At 42.4% G+C, this 21,457-nt stretch overlaps 1 protein-coding gene across 2 annotated transcripts in view; it reads right to left on the reverse strand.

The window, feature by feature from the left end:
• The window catches only part of LOC127568698 (V-set domain-containing T-cell activation inhibitor 1-like), a 46,238-nt gene that overhangs the window by 23,620 nt on the left and 1,161 nt on the right, over nt 1–21,457 (reverse strand). Inside the window, exons 1-2 of one of the 2 annotated variants that reach the window (XM_052012754.1) lie at nt 1,569–1,982; nt 80–141 (exon numbers count right to left, since the gene is read on the reverse strand). In XM_052012754.1, the coding sequence (XP_051868714.1) occupies nt 80–140 (61 nt within the window). In that variant the 5' untranslated portion in view covers nt 141; nt 1,569–1,982. Of the gene's footprint in view, nt 1–79; nt 142–1,568; nt 1,983–21,457 lie in introns of those variants that run through there. The other variant, XM_052012753.1, reaches the window with a different exon arrangement.

Below are 21,457 nucleotides of genomic sequence, written 5' to 3' on the forward strand. Positions count from 1 at the left end.
TCTAAGTGCTTACTGTCAATCACAAGGTAGCCAAGATATGAGGAGGTAAAATTTCGAAAACAGTGTAATAATAACTTACCTGCCACGGTCATTTCAACAGCAGCTACCAGGAAAACGAGCAAGTGGAGCAGGCAATTCATTCTAAGAAAAACAGAAAATAGCAACATATTGATTTTCTTCAGTTACTAATAAGTAATCATCTAGAGCTTGTCCACCAGTCATGACATAAAACCCTTCTCTGCTGGAGGGCAGTTGGTCACTTCAAACAACCAATATGCTTGCACTCACTTGTGCCCATCCAAGACTCAACTGCTTTCCCCACAATTCAAGTCACTTTTCATCTGAAATTAAGATCCTAACTTACTTACAGAAGATTCTGCAGGTGGAAAGCAAGTCATTCCCAGATCTTAGTTCAGGAACAGACTATACACGTGTTCTCCTAGACGGGTTTTAACTACCTAAAAAGATTGGAGGAATTCTCCATAGTGCATTTACCCCCAATTTATCATGGGATTTTTTTGTGCTCAAAGATAACAAATGGAAAAATACTTGATGCCAGAGACCATATTTGCACCTTAACCTCGCCTTAATCCTTACCCAGCTAGTAGAGCCGCTGGAGAAACAAAGGACTGCAGGTGCAGGAATCTAGCAGAAAAACACGATGATGCTGGAGAAACTCAGGTCAGGCAGCATCCGTGGAGAAAAGCAGGTGGTCAATGTTTCGGGCTAGGAACGTGGAGCCTCTCAGTGCCAAAGATCTGGGGTTAACACTGACCTCCTGTCCCATCTGCATGGGGTTTGCGCATTCTCCCTGTGACGATGTGGGTTTTCTCCAGGTGCTCCAGTTTCCTCCCACATCCCATAGACATGCAGGTTGGTAGGTTCATTGGCTGCTGTAAATTGCTCCTAGTGTGCAATTGAGTGGTAGAATCAAGTGTGGGTGATGGGAATATGGGGAGGATTTTTTTTTAAATGAGATCTATATGGGAATAATGCAAATATGTGGAGACTCCATTGGGCCAAAGGGCCTGTTTTCGTGCTGTATGGGTCTATGACTATGACCAGAAACCTACCAGTGGCCCAAAAGTCCAACTAACTCTCAGCATCCCTTAGAAGGTAGAGAGGAAGAGAATTCCTGATGTTCACATTGCGTGAATTATTGTGCAACCTGACTTCTCGCTTGCCCTGGAATTCCTTGGAAGATGTATTGGTCGATCTACCCTTTGAGCCCTGCCATCGTTTCAAATACCTGGAGAAGATGGGGTGCAGATAGGGGCGTCTAAACTTGGCTGGGCGTGCGAAGCAGACAACGCAACGGCAGGCTCCAACTGACAAAAAACACACGAGACACGTTCAAAGACAATTCGAAAACCAGCTGGTGTTGTTTACTGGTGTGGCGGCGGTGGGCGGGGGGGGGGGGGGGGGGGGGGAGAGCGAAATGAATCATCAGTTCAGACACACCCTGCCAACCACGCAAATGCCGGGGAACGCAGCTTGAAAGCAAATCTGTAGCCAGCAAACCAGCTAACTCATCAACGAAGCTGGGTCGACGTCCTCACAGGACTCACCCGCTGCAGTAGGCAGTACCGGTTACACTGAGCGGCTGCGACCCCTCCCGATTACAGAAGATCCACTCCCCAACACCGATTACACTGTAGCGGCCTCGACTCCTCTCGGTGCAGTGTATCCGCTCCCCGACACTGACTGGACTGCTGCGGCTTCGAGTCCTCTCGGTGCAGTGTATCCGTTTCCCGACACTGACTGGACTGCTGCGGCCTCGAGTCCTCTCGGTACAGTGTATCCGTTTCCCGATACCGATTACACTCTAGGGGCTACAACTCTTCTTGGCTGCAGTGTATCCGTTTCCCGATACCGATTATGCTGTAGCAACTGCCGCCCCTCCCGATTACAGTGCATCCACTCTCGAGCAACGACTACACTGTAGCGACTGCAGTCCCTCCCAATTACACTGCATCCGATCTCCCGGCACTATAGCCAATCCCGGGCACGGAAGAGGCAAGTTGCGATCGTAAGTCGCTCTTTCCTCCAATTGTCATGCAGTTGCCGTCCGCAGCCCTCAGTGGTCATCCGAGATGTCATTCAACCTCCTTCCCACATCTCCACCCCTCCCGGAACAGAAGAGGCGGGACTTGCAACGTCCCTCTGCCCAATTTATTCGTTCAAAAAGATGTACAAAAACTTCTGTAGGCTTAATGAAAAAGTGTTGAATTCGTATATATTTTAAAATTTGACAGAATATCTAATGTGACATTTACCAAGAATGTAACAACGCGCTGGCTGCTTGCCAGTGTAGTATTAGCTGCCTTTTTAGGCTGTTGGATGGATGTTTATTTAAAATTATATTTATCAACAGCAACATTGCTACCAACAGTCTTTGAATAACTCGCCCTAAATTTATCCATTAATTAAAAAAACAAAATGTATCTGGATAATCCATTCGCTCAGCAGACTGCCCCGGAGAACCGGGATATTTTCGGACCCTGCTTGTATCGAAGTACCACCGCAGAGGTCAGACTTGAACTCAACTTTTGAATCAAACGACGATTATTCACTGAGCCATAGTGACACCCTTAAAAGACAAATACAACATTTCTCATACAAAGAGGACAACAGAAATAAAGGAAAAGATTCTGGATTCGATGACCCCAATTACTTCCTCCACGACGACGATTCCACGATTTATACCAAGGACATGGAAGGTCACTGCGTTGTTCCCCACCGCGTCAGTTCCATTTCCTATAGTTCTGCTCTCGCCACTTCTCCTCCAAACCGGAACAAAGATAGGGTTTCCCTTCTCATCTTCCAACACCACTCTTCACATTCAACGGATTATTTTTCCTCGTGTCAATGAGATGCCAACACCAGACGTATCTTCCCCTCAGCATTCTTAAGACTGTTCCTTCTGCAACTCCCTGGATTTACTCCTCCATCTCCACCAATACCTCTTCCCCTTCACACAGTACCTTCCCACGCAAATACAGAAGGTATAACACCTGTCATTTACCTTTCCAACTATCTGGTAACCCAAACCCACTTCCAGATGAAGCAGCAATTCACTTGCACTTCTTACAATTTAGTGTATTATATTCCATGCTCACAATGTTGTCTCTTCTACATTGGGGGGGAAATAAAACCCATGCCTGGGACCATTTAACAGTGCATCACTGTACAGCCCAGAAGGGCAAACCTCAAGTTCTCAATTACTTGTCACTTTTAATTCTCCGTCCCATTCCCACTCAATGCTCAAAATACTTAGGTCAGGCCACATCCCTGTGAAGAGAAGCAGAATTAACGTTTCAGGTTGAAGACCCTTCATCTTTGACTTGAAATATTAGTTCTGCTTCTTTTCTCACAGATGCAGCTCGACCTGCTAAATATTTCCAGCATTTTCTGTTTTTATTTTATTTTCACCCACTCTGAACTCTCTGGCTTTGGTCTCTTGCACTGTTCCAAAGCACAACCCAAGCTTGAAGATCAGCACACTATTTCCAATTAGGCACACAGAACAGTACAGCACAGGAACAGGTCCTCTAGCCAACAATGTCTGTGCTGACCATGATGCCAAATTAAACTAACCCTATCTGCACGCACATGATCCATATCCTTCCATTTCCTGCATGCTCATGTGCCTGTCTAAATGCCCACGTGACAGCCCCCAGGACTCGCACTAAATTTCACCATTTCAGCCTTTACAGTATGTGTCAGAACTAACCTTTAACATCAATTCAGTTTTTCTGTCTTAACAAATGCTGCTGGATCCATTGGGTATTTCCCAAATCCCTTTATTTCATATTTCCAACAACTGCAGTGTTCTGCATCTCACAGTTCCAGCATTTCGTCTATTTCATTCATCTCACCTTATTTACATTTCCTCCAGACCCATGAGCTGCAGTTAAATAAATACCTTCAAAACTGCCACTCGGCCAGTACAAACACAATTTTTATATTATCTCAGACATTCCCTTCTGTTCTCTCCATACCTCCCTTTTCTCTGCAAATAAAAACATGCTTGTTATCTAACTTTTCTACAGATGCCATCTTATTCTCAGTATTTCCAGTATTCTAGTTTATTTTTAAATCATTGTATTGATTTGTTTCATGAAACAATCTCTGCAACACCAAACAATATGCTGGACTCAGATTTAACACAGTTAGCAACTACATTTCTGAGAGCAAGGATTGATCATTATCCCAAAGAGGGAACAAATCCAAATATACTGCAACGTATAAAAGTTGATTAGGCCACATTTGTAGTATTGTGTGCAATTCTGATTGCCACATTACAGGAAGGATGTGGAGGCTTTGGAGAGGATACAGAAGAGGTTCAACCAGGATGTTGCTGGACTAGAGAGTATTAACCATAAGGAGAAATTGGACAAACTTGGGTTGTTTTCTCTGGAGCTTCAGAAGGCTGAGGGGCAACCTGAGGAAGTATTAAAGATACAAGGCACAGACCAGGTAGATAGCGTCTTTTTCCCAGGGTTGAAATGTCAAATACTAGAGTGCAGAGCTATAATGCAAGGGGTGGGGGGGTGGTCGAAGTTTAAAGAAAATTCATGTGGCAAGTTTTTTTTAAATATATAGTGGTGGGTGCCTGGAACACACTGCCAGGGGAAGTGGTAGAAGCAGATATGATAGAAACGTTTAAGAGGCATTTAGACAGACAGAGGTGCAGTTTAAATTGGTAAAATGGTTGGCACGGACATTACGGGCCAATGGGTCTATTCCTGTGTTCCACTGTTTTAGGTTTGTTCTATTTACCATATTGTTTACCAAGATTGGGAATTCTGATGCAGCACTGTAGAAGTTCACATCAGTTCCCAGGACAACATTCATCCCACAACTAATGTCACTGAAAAATACTACTTGGCAACTGTGGGATCTTGCTATGCACAATTTAGCTGCCTCATTTCCTTCATTACTGCCGTGATACATTTCAGAAGTGCTTTACTTGCCGAAAGCTCGTCCTTGTGGCAGCATTCTTTCTATTGAGTGGATTCAAGTCCCACTCCACAAACTTGAACACAAAAATTTTAGACTGCATCTGCAGTGCAGTACTGAGAGAGTAGGGCAGTATTGGGGAGTGCATTTTCAGATGGAAATAAAAGATCTTGTGGAATTGCTTTATGGAAAGGCAGCCAGGATCTCCACCAATATCAGTGCAGATTATCTTACTGCTACACAGGACCTTGCTATATGCAGGCTGTTGTGTTTCCAATGTTACAACAGTCACCATATTTCAAAGGTGCTTCCAGACATCCTGACATTATAAAATACATTGTATAAAGTTATCATTTTTTCCTCCAAAAGTACAAAACAAAAATACCAACTCTGTCCTTTAAACTGTATTGATACATTCCTTCTTCCCCAGGAATCATGGGATACAAGAACAGGAATTTAATGCAGGAACTATATAAACCTATGGTCACTGGAGCACTGAATACAATTCTGTTTACCATACTATAGGAAGGATGTGATTACACTCATGACAGCACAGAGGAGACCTATGAGGATGTTGCCATGGCTAGAGAACTATAGTTACAAGGCCAGACCATCTTAGCCAAGCTTGTAATCCTTTGAAAAATGACTAAGGGGAGATTTAATTGAGGTATACAAAATTATTCAAGGCCTAGACTTGGTACACCAAGGACTAATTTCCCTTAACTGAGAGGTCAGTAAATAAGGGTTATTGATTTAAGTTAACTGGCAACAAAAAGGAGAGTCAAGAAAAAAAAATTTCACTCACTAAGTGGCTAGTGTTTGGAACTCAGTATCTGAAAGAGTGAAAAAAGCACAACCCTCACAAATTTAAAAAAAAACCTCAGTGAGCAACCAAAGTGCTGTGACCTGTTGGGCTATGGATCAAGAGCTAGGAAGTGGACGTAATCCAACTTCATTTTTGGCAGGGGTGGGCACAATCAGCTGAATGGATTCCTGCCAAACTGCTGAATTTTACGATTCTACAACTTTTTGCATTGTCTGTTGCAAACCTCTCTGCATGTTGTGAATTAGTAGCATCAGCTGGAGCTACAGTCAGTCGCCTTGTATTTTGAATTAGAACTTCTTTGCATTTTGAATGCCTGGTTACTTTAAATGCACCTCAGTGGAGCTGATGCTTACTCAGAAACCAGCTGTGGTGAGGAGCTATTTTCACCCTTGTTTACTAGTTTCCTGTGTAACTGATCGATTGAACCAGGAGACTAAAGAGCATTTATTTATTAATATATTCTCACTGCAAAGCTTATAATCTGCTGAGCCATCTGCACAGACAGTGCTACATTTAGTTTACTTCCTGCTGGATACACGTCTTCAATATGGTTTGACATTTACTCTCTGGCCTTCCATGATCAAAGAGGCCAGACTGGGTTTCAGCATCTGTGTCACAGCTCTTATGTGAAGGTGGTGACAGGGCTATTACAAATTCCCATGTCAAAGAACAACTTATTTACAGAGAACTTTTGAGGTTATGATCTCCCAATGTCCTTTACAGTTGTATTTAAAAAAATTTATCCTGAGCTAGTGAAGCTGATCAGGATTGCTGTCCTTGCTTGGTCAAAGAGGAGGATCCTAAAATGAACTGAAAAGTGAAAACGGAGAGATGTTTAGGTACTGCAGAATGTGAGGACTGTGGATCTCTTAAAGAATGTTACGGGGATGGGAGGGTTAAAGCCAAAGAGGGATATGAACACAAGGACAACTTTATAATTTATCATGCAAAAGCTGCAAATGCTGGAAATCTGAACAGAGTCATAGAATCATGTCCACAATGGCCTTTGAGTGCACGTCTATAGATACAAGCATAGATAAGACCCTGGGACCAGACGGGATATACCCCAGGTTACTAGAAGAGGCGAGGGAAGAGATTGCTGAGCGTTGACAATGATATTTATGTCCTCCCTGGACACAGGAGTGGTACCAGAGGATTGGAGGACGGCAAATGTTCCCTTGTTCAAGGAAGGTAATAGGGATAATCCTGAGAATTATAGACCAGTGAGTCTTATGTCAGTGGTGGGCAAGCTATTGGAGAGGATTCTTAGGGACAGGATTTACGAGTATTTGGAGAAGCATTGTCTTATTAGGGATAGTCAGCATGGCTTTGAGAGGAACAGGTCATGCCTCACAAGACTAATTGAGTTTTTCGAGGAGTTGACAAAACAGATAGATGAAGGTAGAGTGGTGGATGTGGTGTATAAGGCACCTGACAAGGTTCCCCATGGGAGGCTCATCCACAAAATCATGAGGCATGGGATCCATGGAGAGTTGGCTGCGTGGATTCAGAATTGGTTTGCCCACCGAAGGCAAGAGGGTGGTAGTAGATGGAGAACATTCTGCCTGGAGGTCGGTGACTAGTGGTGTTCCACAGGGATCTGTTCTGGGACCCCTGCTCTTTGTGATTTTTATAAATGACTTGGATGAGGAAGTGGGGGGCATTGGTTAGTAAGTTTGTGGATGACACAAAGGTTAGAGGGACTGTGGATGGTGTAGAAGGTTCTCGTAGGTTACAACAGGATATAGACAGGATGCAGAATTGGGTGGAGAAGTGGCAGATGGAGTTCAATCCAGAAAAGCGAGAGGAAGATCAAACATGAAGGCAGAATACAAGGTTAATGGCAGGATTCTTAGCAGTGTGGAGGAACAGAGGGATCTTGGAGTCCAAGTCCATAGATCCCTCAAAGTTGCCTTGCAAGTTGATAGGGTGCTCAAGAAGGTGTATGGTGTGCTGGCCTTCATTAGTCAGGGGATAGAGTTGAAGAGCCATGAGGTGATGTTGCAACTCTATAAAACTCTGGTTAGACCACACTTAGGGAGTATTGTGTTGAGTTCTGGTCACCTCATTATAGGAAGGATGTGAAAGCTTTAGAGAGGTTGCAGAGGAGATTTACCAGGATGCTGCCTGGATTAGAGAATATGTCTTATGAGGAAAGGTTGAACGAGCTAGGGCTTTTCTCTTTGGAGCAAAGCAGGATGAGAGGATACTTGATAGAGGTGTATAAGATCATGAGGGGTATAGATACAGTGGACAGCCAGAACCTTTTTCCCTCAGGGTGGCAATAGCAGAGGATATCCATTTACAGTCAGAGGAGGAAAGTTTAGGAGAAATGTCAAAGGTAGCCTTTTTTTAAAAAAAACAGAGTGGAGAGAGTGGTGGGTGCATGGAATGCACTGCCAGTGGTAGTGGTAGAGGCTGATACAATAAGGACATTTAAACTACTCTTAGATAACCACATGGAAAAAAAAGGAAGGTTATGGGCTGCGTGGCAAGGGGGGGGGGGGGGGGTTAGATTGATCGTGGAGTAGGTGTTCATATAGGCCAGCATAACATCATGGGCCAAAGGGCCTGTATTGTGCCGCACTGTTCTATGCTAGCAGAATTTTATACCACTTGGCCTGTAGTCTTCTAGGCTACTGCATTGTAAGTGCTCATCTACATACTTCTTACGAGAGCACCTGCCTTCACCACTTCAGGCTATGCATTCCAAATCAGAGCCATCCTCTGGGTGAAAAAAATTCATTGAAATCTCTGACTCTTACCGCAAACCTTTGCCCTCAGTGTAGATAAATAAAAAACAAAATGCTGGAAATATTCAACAGATCAGGTAGTACCTCTGGAGAGAGTTAATGCTTCAGGTGATTGACCTTTCACCAGAACTGAGAAGTTAGAAATTGAAGCAAGTTGCAGTAAAGGGAGAGGGTTGGATAGAAGTGAGTAAATGTCTATGATGTGCAGAGACAATTAGAAAATGAATGACACAAGTGGTGGTGGTGCTGGCTGAGGGAGGATGATGAAGACTTAAGTCATTGCTGATATATGGAAGAGATATAAACAGGAAATGAATGAGAACAGAGGAGAAAGAAAGCAGTACTGGAACTGAGGTACAAAACACAGCAACTGCTTAGAATAAATTAAAGGTAATGGTAGAAATACTCAGTATGTCAGATAGCACCAATGGAGAGAGAAAAATCCATTTAACGTTACAGGTTGATGATCTTTCATCTGAACTAGCCAGTTCTGACACAAACTGAAATGGTTGGTAATCTTAAATTCTTGAATTAAGTGTTGAAATTCGTGGACATGAAACCAACACTGCTTTTCTCTCCACAGATACTGTCTGACTTGCTGAGTACTTCCAGCATTTTCTGTCCTTATTTGAAATCCAGGCATTGCTGGATTAGCAGCCAAAGCAAATCAGAGTGAAGAGTGAATGTCAGGAATACAGGGTAGCAACATATAAGGTTAGCTTAGGTTTATGAAAGATGGAAGTATAACCAGAAGAGGACTGGAAAAGAAGTGTTACTACCATTGCTTGGCCCTAGAGTCATCAGCAGACTTAGTGAAGAATGGTATTTGATGGTACGAGTTCGAGTAGAGTCCATCCATAATACCATGACCTTCTGTACTTTATTTGGTTGCTGCTTATCTGTTGCTTTTAATAAACTTGTTCTGCAAAGTGTTTATTTTTCCATTATCTGGAAACTAAGATCACAAGGCAACCCAGGTCATATTCGATACGCTTAATGCACCAGTAAGTATGTACTTTTGCCCTCTAGACTGGGCTAAACCCAATCTTACTGGTAATGCACTAGTTTGAGCTTTCCTCTCTACTCAATGTGAAAACAAACATCTACTTCCAAAACTGAGGTAATTGTTAAAAATGGGAATATTATAGTTGATTTCCTTTCATTACTCATGGATAGCTCGTCCAAATAGTCAGTGATCTACTGAATCTGGGCAGAGTGGCCAGTTTTGCTACTGTACCACTCAAAATTGAAGATTGTGGGTTTAATTCCAAGACCCCACCACAAAAACCCAGGCACACTTCAGCATTGTGCTGAGGAAGCACAGCACCTCAGGAGGTGCATTCTTTTGGAGGTGTTGTTTTCTCACGTGAACATAAAAGAATCAATGGCATTGTTTCACGAAAGATTTGACTGACTCCTGGACTACAGGGTGAATGGTCCCCAATATTTTTCTCTGAACATCATTAAAACCAAATTATTCTTGGCATTTTCAAGTTGTAAATGGAACTTTGTATCTAAACTGATACTTTCTCCTATATCACAACAGTAATCACTAAGGCTGCAAAGCATTTTGAGATGTTCAAAAGTCAATATAAACGTAAATCTTATTTTTGCATCAACTTTCTGAGAATCGATTTAAGTAAAACAAAAACATCATTCACTCCTTAGGACATCCCAAAGTGCTTTTCCACCAATTAAGTACCTTAGAAGTGTGGGCACTCAAATGCATTCTGTACTAACTCAATGTAACTGCACTGTGTAATGAATTGACCTGTACAATCGGTATGCAAGGCAAGTTTTTCCACAGTACCTCGGTACGTGACAATAATAAACCAATACATAGAAAATGCAGCAGCTAACTGTGCACAGTGAGCTTCCAATAAATAAGATATTTACCAAATGTTCTGATGATGTTCGATGAAGAACGAATATTGAGGACAATACGGAAAACATTCCTGCAATGCATCCAGCTGAGAAAAGTGCTTTGCACTGAGCCATGGGCCATGGTTGAGCATTTATGCCCTGACAGTTTTATATTCTACTGAGCATTTTGCAGGTAACTCCACCATCTTACTCCCACACTGTGATTGGAATAGAATATGGAAAAGGACTGGAAGGGTCACTGAATGAACTAAACTTACAATAAGAAACAATAATGTTGCATACCACTTCAGTTGAAGGGTCACACCAAAAATATTAATAACTGAGGGCATCACTTTACAAACACTGATTCAACTGAAAGTAATTCTAGATAAACATACACATAGTAGGCAGTTTAACCAAACAAACCACTCATGAAGCCATCTAAAGTTCCAAGGAGTTTATCTTATCAGGAGACATTTTATATTCAACCAAATCATCACTGAAGCCCTCAGTCACACAAGCCACTCACCAACTCACTTTCCACACACACTTTTCTCCTTCCAGAAATGCTAGGAACTGGTGGAAGAAAGGGCTGTTTTACTGCACAGGATGCTTTGGGCCACATGTGTGGTAGAATATCCAAACTGCACTGGTCTTTGGCTCCAGTCACACATCTAACCATTCACTGGAAGGATGAGTTATGTCTGCATCCTCTTCCAGGTCAACTCAGTTACAAGCTCCACTTGGGCTCAGTCTGTTACATTGGGCTGGCCATATTTCGCACAATCCTGACACCAGATTCCCAAAGCAGACACCATTCTCAACTCTCTCTCATGGGGAAAGAGGCCCAGGTGGACAGAGGAAAACATTCAAGGATAGCTTCAAAACCACTTTGAAGAAAAGCAACATCCCTACTAACTGCTGAGAATCTCTGGCCCACAACTGCTCAAAGTGGAAAAGGAGTATTCATGATAGTATTCAGAATGACAGGCCATTCTTCTAGAGCAGAGAGGCCTTGCCTAAGTGGCAGAAGCAGACCAACCACCTACTCAGCTGCTTTGTTGGCCATCACTAGTCCCATCTGTGGAAATGTCTGTTTCCTACATTGCCTCATTAGTCACCCCAGAACACAAAACTGCAGTGGAACTAAGTCATCATCGGTCCCAAGTTACCACACATCTACAACAGGCCCATTATTTTGCCACCTGCCCTTATGCCAAGAGACAACACCAGTTCAAAATTGAGTCCGAGACCAGCCGTCTGTTGTGGCAGGGCTTACACACTATAATGGGCTACAAAATGAAGTCGGCAGTATAGTCAACAACGGCGCATCCCTTCCTCATGAGCTTAATGACTTTTATGCACATTTTGAACAGAAAGGGATTGGTTTGTCATCACCCGCCCTGATAGCCTCCAATGCAAATGAATCCACAGTCACCGTCAAGGACGCAAGATCAGTCTTCCAGAGAGTGAACCTGAGGAAAGCATCTGGCCCGGATGGTGTCCCTGGCTGTGTCCTCAGATATTGTGCTGATCAGCTGGCAGGGGTATTTGCAGACATATTTAATCTCTCAGAGGTTCCCACCTGTTTTAAGACAACTATCATCCCGGTACCAAAGAAAAACAAGGCAACATGCCTTAATGGCTACCAACCGACAGCTCTGACATCCACCATCATGAAGTGCTTCAAGAGGCTAGTCATGACACGCATTAACTCCAGCCTCCAGGAAAACCTCGGCCACTGCAATTCACCTACCCACTGAAACACATCTACAATGGATGCCATCTCTCTGGCCCTACACTCATCACTGGAGTATCTGGATAGTAAAGACACCTACGTTAGTCTATTGTTTAATGACTACAGCTCTGCCTTCAATAGTATAATTCCAAGCAAACTCATCATCAAACTCTCAAGACCTGGGACTCAACACCTCCCTCTGCAACTTGATCCTTGATTTTCCGACCAACAGACTGAAGTCAGTGAGGATAGGCAGCCACACCTCCATCATGATTATTCTCAACACTGGTGCCCCACAAAGCTGCATCCTCAGCCTTCTACTCACTTCCTATATACTGCATGGCCAGATTCTGCTCTAACTCCATCTACACATTTGCAGATGATACCACTGTAATGGGCCGTATCTCAAATAACGATGAGGAAGGAGGTAGAGAGCTTAGTGACATGGTGTCATGACAGCAACCTTTCCCTCAATGTCAGTAAACCAAAAGAACTGGTCACTGACTTCGGGAAAGGGGATGGTGTATATGCACCTGTCCACATCAATGGTGCTGAGGCTGAGAGATTCAAGTTCCTAGAAGTGAACATCACCAATAGCCTGTCCTGGTCCAACCACGTAGAGGTTTGTCTCAGGAAATGGATCGGAGCAACAAGGGGTACTTGAAGAGGAAAGGGTGAAGGTTCAGACCAAATACGGTTTCATATAATGAAAGCGGTGCTTGGGTTGGGGATGAGTAGCTAGTACAGAGAGAAATAGATACAAATCAAGATACCTCTTGACATTGAAGTGGTACATAATAAAGCAAAACAATAAAAGGAAGCTACGTCAATTATCACAATCTCAACACTGCAGAATACTTATTGGAGTATAGAATGTGCAGGTAGTCATGCACAAGCCAGAGATATACTTTAAACACACAAAAGGCATAATAGTAATTACAAACAGTATCAGAGATCAATGATGCAGTTTGTATCTGAAGACAAAAGACATAGCAAGATTCCAAATGAGGACATCAATATGAACATTGATAATAAGGATAGAGAATGAAATATCGACAAGATAAATGGAACAGAGAGTAGATATTAAAGGGCATAGCATCTTAAGAAGTGAACACATTCCCAAGCCCAGGTGAAATGTATCCTAGGCTGTTAAGAAAAACAAGGGAGGCAGCTACAGAATAAAAGAAGGGAGATCATGCTAGAACAGCATAAAACACTCACAGGGCCACAACTAGACACAGCGTGCAGACCACAGGAAGGATGTGATAGCAGTAAAGAGTGTGCAGGGGAGTTTCAGGAGAACATTAAGCAAAAGAACTGAAGAAGTTTGAAATAAAAACAAAAATGTTGGAACACTCAGCAGGGCAAGCAGTATCTATGGAAAGGGAAAGAGTTAATGTTTCAGGTCTTTATAGAACTGAACAAGGTGGATTTTCCATGAGCTAAAGAATCCAGAAACAGCGGTCAGAGTTTCAGATTAAGAGTTGGCATCTAGAAGTAAAATGAAAAGCAAGTTCCTCATTAAAGGGGTGATGAGGCTTCAGAATTCTGGGCACGAAAGGAAGCAAAGGATTTGGGGATAGTGAAAGAATATTAAAAAAACACAAGAAATAAAAGTGGGCCATTCCTGCTGATCTTCTGCCTCAGTCATTTTTCTGCACTATCCTGTAATATTCAGAAATCTAATCATCTGTTTGGAATTAACTCAATGACTGAGCCGTCAGGTCTTCCAGGGTAAAGTTTTCTGAAGATTCACCACCATTGTCATTAATATTAATGATCTGGATGAAAATGTAGGTGGCATAATTAGTAAGTTTGCTAATGACACCAAAAATGGAGGCATGGTGGACAATGAAGGTTGCTTAAGGTTACAACAGGATCTATATCAACTGGGAAAATGGGCCAAGGAATGACAGATGGAATTTAACTCAGACAAGTGCAAAGTGATGCATTTTTGAAAGTTAAACCAGAGCAGGAGGTACAGAGTGACAGCGCCCTGGGGAGTGTTGTAGAACAGAGACACAGGAGTACAAATACATAGTTCCCTGAAAGCGGTGACATAGGTAGACCAGGTAGTGAAGGAGGCATGTAGCATGCTTCACAATCTTGGTGTTTGACAGAAGGAGGAGCTTCAGGACATATACCCATACCATCAAACCCCATCCCAACTCTGCTCACCTGCCACTAAGATCCTCAACCACAAATTTATTACATATGAACAGATGAATTAGAAGCAGAAAGCAGGATCGAGCCTGCTTCACCATTCAATACGATCATGGTTGTTCCATTTGTAACCTCAACATTCCTTCTACTTGCAGTAATTTTCAGCGACTTCTCAATCAAGAGTCTATCAACCTCAGTCTTAAAAATATTCATATATACCGTCCTTTGAGGGAAAAGAAGAAAAATTTCACCTCACCTGCTTTAAGTGGGCAGCCATTTATTTTGAATAGTGACCGTAAGAGGAACCACGCCTTCCATATCCAAGACAACTCTGAATGTTTTAATTAAATCCACTCGTGCTCTTCTAAACTCCAAACTTGGGTACTTCAAGACCCTCCTAATGTGATCCTCATTCCCTCAGCAAATTTGAGGTTATTCCTTACTCATTCATCCTTCACCTTTGTGGTGTTTGATCCACACTGGCTTCCATTTAAGCAACATGCCAATTTTACCACTTGTTGCATTCTGAACATTGTCTGTCTTCTAATTTAGAATCATTGCTTCTCCAAAGCCAGCTCACTCTAGAACTTTCCAGGATCTCAGCACTCCTGAAATATTAATCTCATGTTCATTCCTGAATTTAATTGCTTTACCATAGGCAGGCATTTCTTCAGCTACCAAGGTCCAAAGCTCTGCAATTCCCATCCAAAAATTAGTTGCCTCTTTATAATTTTGTCTGGATCAAGATTTTAAATACCTGCCTGATACCTACTGCTGTTGCCTGGTGTATTAATCTCCGTATCAGTGCAACAGAACTGTTGATCAACATTTACTCACTTTTTCAAATCCTTTGTAATTTTAAAGTTCTCTGAGACTACCCTTCAGTCTTCCCTCTTCTTTGGGGAAAAAAAAGAGCAATCAGCCTTTCGTACTGTGAGAATGAACGCCAGGCAGTAAGCTAGGCCCCTCCTCGAAATTTCAACAATTTGGGTGGATGAGTACACCCTGGAAGGTTAGTGAGTGAAAGAGAATACTTCACGGAGCAAACACCAGAGAAGGACTAGCTAATTTCTAATTTAGTCTTCAGAATCAGCTGTCACAGTAGCTATCACATATAACAAACCAGTAAAAAGGACAATTGCTACAGTTCCAAACACATGGTTGATCCTACTGCCTTCAGCAGGCATGATCACAGCAAGAGAACCTTCATGTGAGCTGACTAATGTTGATGATACTACTGACATCATTATTAAAATTAATTATGAAACTGCATGCACAGACAAGGCTATTATTGCCCATCCCAGGGTTGTTCTAAGAAGCTGGTGAACCACTCGTAACAGGTTTTGCTATAAATGACAGCCTCAGAAGGAAGTCAAGAGTCAGCCATACTTTTTCTGACACTGAAGCAGCAAGACAAAATAAGAACAGGTTTCCTTCCGCAAGAGGGAATGAGCATCAAGCTACTATCACATTCAATTGACAGACCAACTTTCCCAAACATCTCCAACCTTTTCTGAATATTTCCACCAAAATTGCAAAGAATACAATTTGAGCCACGTGACTTTAATATGAGTGCTTTGTTCTTCAGTTTGAAGTTATAATTACAGCGTTCAAAAAAACTTCAACAACCCATTTCATTTTTCAAACAGAGAGGCACTCAACTGCTCTGTTTATTTAGACACCCAGCATTTGGGAATATTTTAATTTTACTACATGTAAATATCTAATTGTTTTATTGGTCTGCATCTGTATCAAACCTCTATTTTCTCGGGTAACATGGCACTAGATTTAGTATATGATCAATTACCTGAGTGCAAGATCTTCCACAGAATTAATCTGATGAATAGAATGGCAAAGAATTATTCTTTTTCAGCATGATTAATTTTTTGAATATCACAATTCTAAAACTGATGTACATCAATAGATGTAATGCTGTCACTTTAATACTAGATGCTTCAGATGAATACCAGTTGGTTCCACGATTGAGCTGTTACTCAAATGGAAGCCACTGTGGGGCAGAAACAACAAACAAGGTGTGGGCAGAGAGGCACGTGAGTAAAGGGATTGGGAATGCTAGGGGGTGCGCAGGAGAACAAACCACGTGCCAGGGAGAGGGAAAGAGCCAGCGAAAGGGCAGAAACACAGCGGGGATAGAATGTGGCAAAGAAGGAACAACAAAATATAGGGGTGGACCATTTGGCTCCCTTTGCCATCATTCAATCATGGCTGTTCAGCACCACTTTTCTGTACTCTTTTATCCCTCAATTCCCTTTCTATCTTAAAATCTATCACTCTGTCTTGCATTAACCCACGAATGGACTGTACAGCTTAAATACATAATACTAAATAGTCACTACGCACAAGAGTGAAAAAAATTCTTACTTCAGTCAGCCCTTTGTTTTGAAACAGTTATCTGGAGTGGACAGGATAACTTGGAGTTATCGAGTGGACAGTCAGATACTTTTTCCCAGGGTGACAATGGCTAACACAAGGGGGTATAATTTTAAGGTGATTAAAGGAAGGGGACGTCAGGGCTAAGTTTATTTTTCCCCCCCCCACAGAGAGCAGTCAGTGTGTGGAACGCACTGCCAGCAGAGGTTGTGGGGGCAGATACATTAGGGACATTTAAGAGACTCTTAGATAGACACATGAATGATAGAGAAATGGGGGGCTATGTGGGAGAGAAGGGTTAGATAGGTCTTAGAGCAGGATAAAATGTCGGCACAACATTATGGGCCAAAGAGCCTGTACTGTGCTGTAATGTTCTATGTTAAACACCCCAGCTCTGCAAGGGTGTTGTATGTTTCCATGAGATCAACTTTCATTCTTCTAATTTCAGGAAAGTAGAGGCCCAATTTGCCTCATCTGTTCTCATAGGACAATCCCCACACTTTAGGAATCAATCTGGTGAATCTTTGTTGCACTCCTCTAATCACAAATATATTCCTGGGTATGATGATCAGACTTGCAATGTTTCAGATGGGGTCTTTCCTGTGCCCGATTAATTCACTAAGAGATTTTTACTCACAGACTCAAATCCTGCTGCAATAAAGACCAGCAAACAGTTTGCCTTCATAAATGCTTGCTTTATCTACATGCTAATTTTTAGTTATTTGCTACAAGTACGTTGAGCCCCAGCTGAAAACTCAATGCCTTTTAATCATTCACCATATTGAAAATAGTAGCAGTTAGCGTAGCGCCATTACAGCATCAGCAAGCCGGGTTCTCTTCTGGCCGCTATCTGTAAGGAGTTTGTACGTTCTCCCCGTGTCTGTGTGGGTTTCCTCCCACATTCCAAAGACATACGGGTTAGGAAGTTGTGGACATGCTATGTTGGTGCCAGAAGCGTGGGTGACACTTGCAGGCTGTCCTGAGAACAGGACTATGCAGAAGATGCATTTAACTGTGTGTTTTGATGTACATGTGACTAATAAAGATATATCTTTTCATGTTTTCTACCAAAAGTAGATTACCACTTTTTCAATTTTATATTCCATTAGCCCCATCCTTGCCAATTCACTTGCTTGTTTTGTCTTCGCCAACGTAATTCCAAGAGGTACAGTAGTGAACAAAATCCAAAAGCATCAGAACTTGATTGTTGTCTCAACCAGTGATCAAAACCAGTAAGAGATCAACTAAAAGATAGATTAAATTATCTCAGGGAATAACTTACTACTGGAGAAGTTCGCAATTCTATGCCTCTGCTAGCCAGTAAAAGCAGACCCAATATATTAATTACCCAAAAGTTCAATCTTTTGAGAAGATGAGAACCATGAATCATCTTTAACTGCACTGAATGTTTAATTTACAAACTTCCTGGTCTTCAGCACAAAATTTCCTCTCCCAATACCCTTGTCATGAGAAAGTGAAAGGCAAACATTGGCAAAGGTATTGAAATTTGATTTTTTTTTAAAATGAGTACAGTCATCAACGTACTAGAAAAAAAAGAGGCAAGAGAGGGATTCCAAGTGGAGTGAAACAAGGATAGTTCCACATTTCCCACAAAGGAACAGGCCTAATTTGGACCCATGTGAGTTCCCATAGATACACCTATGATTGGAGAAAATAAGTGGAGCTAAGGGAGAAACTGTTCAACATATGAACAAGTTCAGCCAGACAAATGAGGGGAGCAGTGGAAGGGGACTGGTTGAACTTCTGTTCAAGGGTCCCTAGGTCATTTGGGTGTAGTATGGTGTAAAGAGTTTGGTTTTCCCTGCTGAAGATGAGCCATTTGGAAGCAAGAAGCTCAAAATAGCAGATGGCATCAGAGGATCATGCATGTAAGTGGGAATGGGCAGGATAAAGAAAAAGAATAAAGTAAGATGAAAGTAGTCCTTGGGGCAAGAAATAGGCTGAAAAAATGAGTCTATTAGGACAGTCCTACTTGTGGATCTTGGGAAGGAAGTAGAACCAGATTGTGCAAGGTGGCAGGACTACATGACTGAAGGCTACGAAACAAAGATTTTCCAATAGAATTAGGAGTATGAATATCTGAAAAACAATGTCCTCATACTTTTGGTTTGGTCATAATCCGGTGGGAGGTAGGTGGTACCTGGGAGCTTACATTCAAGCCTTTGATGTAGAGATCACTTCACCAAACCACAATATGCTTGACTGGTACACGATTCACCAGTTACTCAGTTTGACTACTCCCATTGCACCTCTAACACAAAGACAGCAGACTGCAGGTGCTGGAACCTGGAGCGTAAAACAAGCTGCTGTAAGAACTCATGGGTCAGGTGGCATCTGTGGAAACAAAGGGACAGTCAACGATTCAGATCGAAACCCTGCATCAGGGTTTCTCCCTGTGCAGAGTCTCAGCCTGAAAAAGTCACCATTCCTTTGCTTCCGCAGATGCTGCTTGACCTGCCGAGTTCCTCCAGCAGTTTTTGTTTTAAAAAACACCCAACACTTGCTTCCTCTACTACCTAGAAAAACCAAGTCAGCAGGTGTATGGGAACATAGATCACACACCATTCTGACTTGGAAATAGACTGCTGGGTCTACATCTTGGAACTCCTTACCCATCAATACTATGGGATAAACTTCATCAGAATGCATGCAGTGACTCACCACTACCTTCTAAATGCCAGATAGGGATTAGTAATAAATGCCCATATCCCACAAATGAATAGCCTAATTGGCTCTGCATGAAATTTTACTTTGTAATGCTTTTCTCAGCACCTTGGAACATTTAATTTTGTTAAAGGATCTAAATATGCAACATAACCACAGCTCAGAAACAGACCATTCTGTTCCTGATCAGCATTTGTGCCGCATACAAGCCTCCTCCAACTCTTCTAAATGGAAGTCTACATCAACACTCCACTTAAACACCTTTTCTAAATTGTACAAGACCTTCTTATTCTTAATTATTCTGCAGGTTTGTTGCCTTAGACCTTTTTTGCAGTCTATTTCCACATCAACCGTCCATCCCAACTCAATGGATCTGCTATTTTTGAATGTTTCTATCTGATTAAATGTTTTTTTTGCAAGTGGTGGTGCCAACCTTTGTAGTTTGGGATGGCAGATCTGTTATAAGAGTGAGTATAACTCACTCTCATATAACCCTACATAAAAGCGGGTTATAACCATCTGTTATAAGTCTGTTATGTTACAGGGGACCTGGGAATACAGTTCCTTGAAAGTGGTGTCACGGGTAGATAAGGCCATAAGGAGGGCTTTTGGCACTTTGGCCTTCATAAATCAGGGCACTGAGTACAGGAGTTGGGACGTTATGTTGAAGTAGTACAAGACATTGGTGAAGCTGAATTTGGAGTACTGTGTGCAATTCTGGTCCCCTACCTACAGAAAAGATATCAATAAGCTTGAAAGAGTGCAGAGAAAGTTTACAAGGATGTTGCTGGTACTTGAGGACCTGAGTTATAGGGAAAGATTGAATAGGTTAGGACTTGATTCCCTGGAGCGCAGGAGAATGAGAGATCTTATAGAGGTATACAAAGTTATGAGGTCTTCCCCCTCCCTCCCCCAAAGATTGGGTGAGACTAGAACTAGAAGACATAGGCTTAGGAAGAAAGGTGAAATGTATAAGGGGAATCTGAGGGGGAATTTCTTCACTCAGAGGGTGGCGCAAGTGTGGAACTAGCTGCCAGCGGAAGTGGTAGATGTGGGTTCCATTGTAACATTGAAGAGAGGTTTGGATAGGTACATGGATGGGAGAGGCTTGGAGGGATATGGTTCGGGTGCAGGTGGATGGGACTAGGGAGAAGATCAGGTCGGCATGGACGAGATGGGCCAGAGGGCCTGTTTCTGTGCTGTGGTGCTCTATGACTCTATAACCCTATATTCTCCAAAGTTTAGTAGAATGATGTCCTACTGCATTAATATACAAAACTCTGAGGACTTGACCGGGTGGATTGATCTGGGCGGACAGTTCCCCAGGCAGAGGTCTCTAGAATTAGGGAGCACACTCTCAAAGGGGTAGGCCATTGAACGCATGATGAGGAATGTCTTCAAAGGGCGATGACTCTTCCAAACTCTCCTTTTTGGGGGCCATGGGGCTAAATTGTTGACTGTTTAAAAAAAAGACAGATTGATGTAGTTTCAGATATTTGAGCAAGGAGATATGGCTGGAAATGGCTTTAAGGGAGAAGATCAACCATGATCTTGTTAAATGGTAAAGCAGGCTCAAGAGGCCAAAAGGCCAACTCTTGCTCCTTTTCCTTACATTCTGCTGAGTACTACAACAGTCTAGATTAACAATGTTGTTATTTGAGATGTTAAACATAAGAAATACAAGTAGGCCAATCTTCATCCACCCCTCCTCTGCGACTCAAAGATCATATTAATCTTTTGTCTCAGTTACACTTCTCTGCTTTGACCTCAAGTCCTCGATTCTTTTAACACTTAAAAAATTTATCAACCCCCGTTTTGACCACCCCGTGACATTCTTTCAACGAGCTGACTTGTGTCTCAGCCAACATCAACCTCTGAACTACAATCAAAAGAAATCACACATGATGCAAAAAAAACACTGCTGGAGGAACTCAGCAGGTCAGGCAGCATCTGTGGAGGCAAAGGGATAGTGGACGCATCAGGACTCAAGTTGACCATAGGGTAGCAATGTTTAAGAGGCATTTAGGCAGGCACATGAACAGACAGGGAATGGAGGGATTTCGATCATATGCAGGT

Source organism: Pristis pectinata, chromosome 3 (genome assembly GCF_009764475.1).
Source record: "Pristis pectinata isolate sPriPec2 chromosome 3, sPriPec2.1.pri, whole genome shotgun sequence".
Classification (NCBI taxonomy): Eukaryota; Metazoa; Chordata; class Chondrichthyes; order Rhinopristiformes; family Pristidae; genus Pristis; species Pristis pectinata.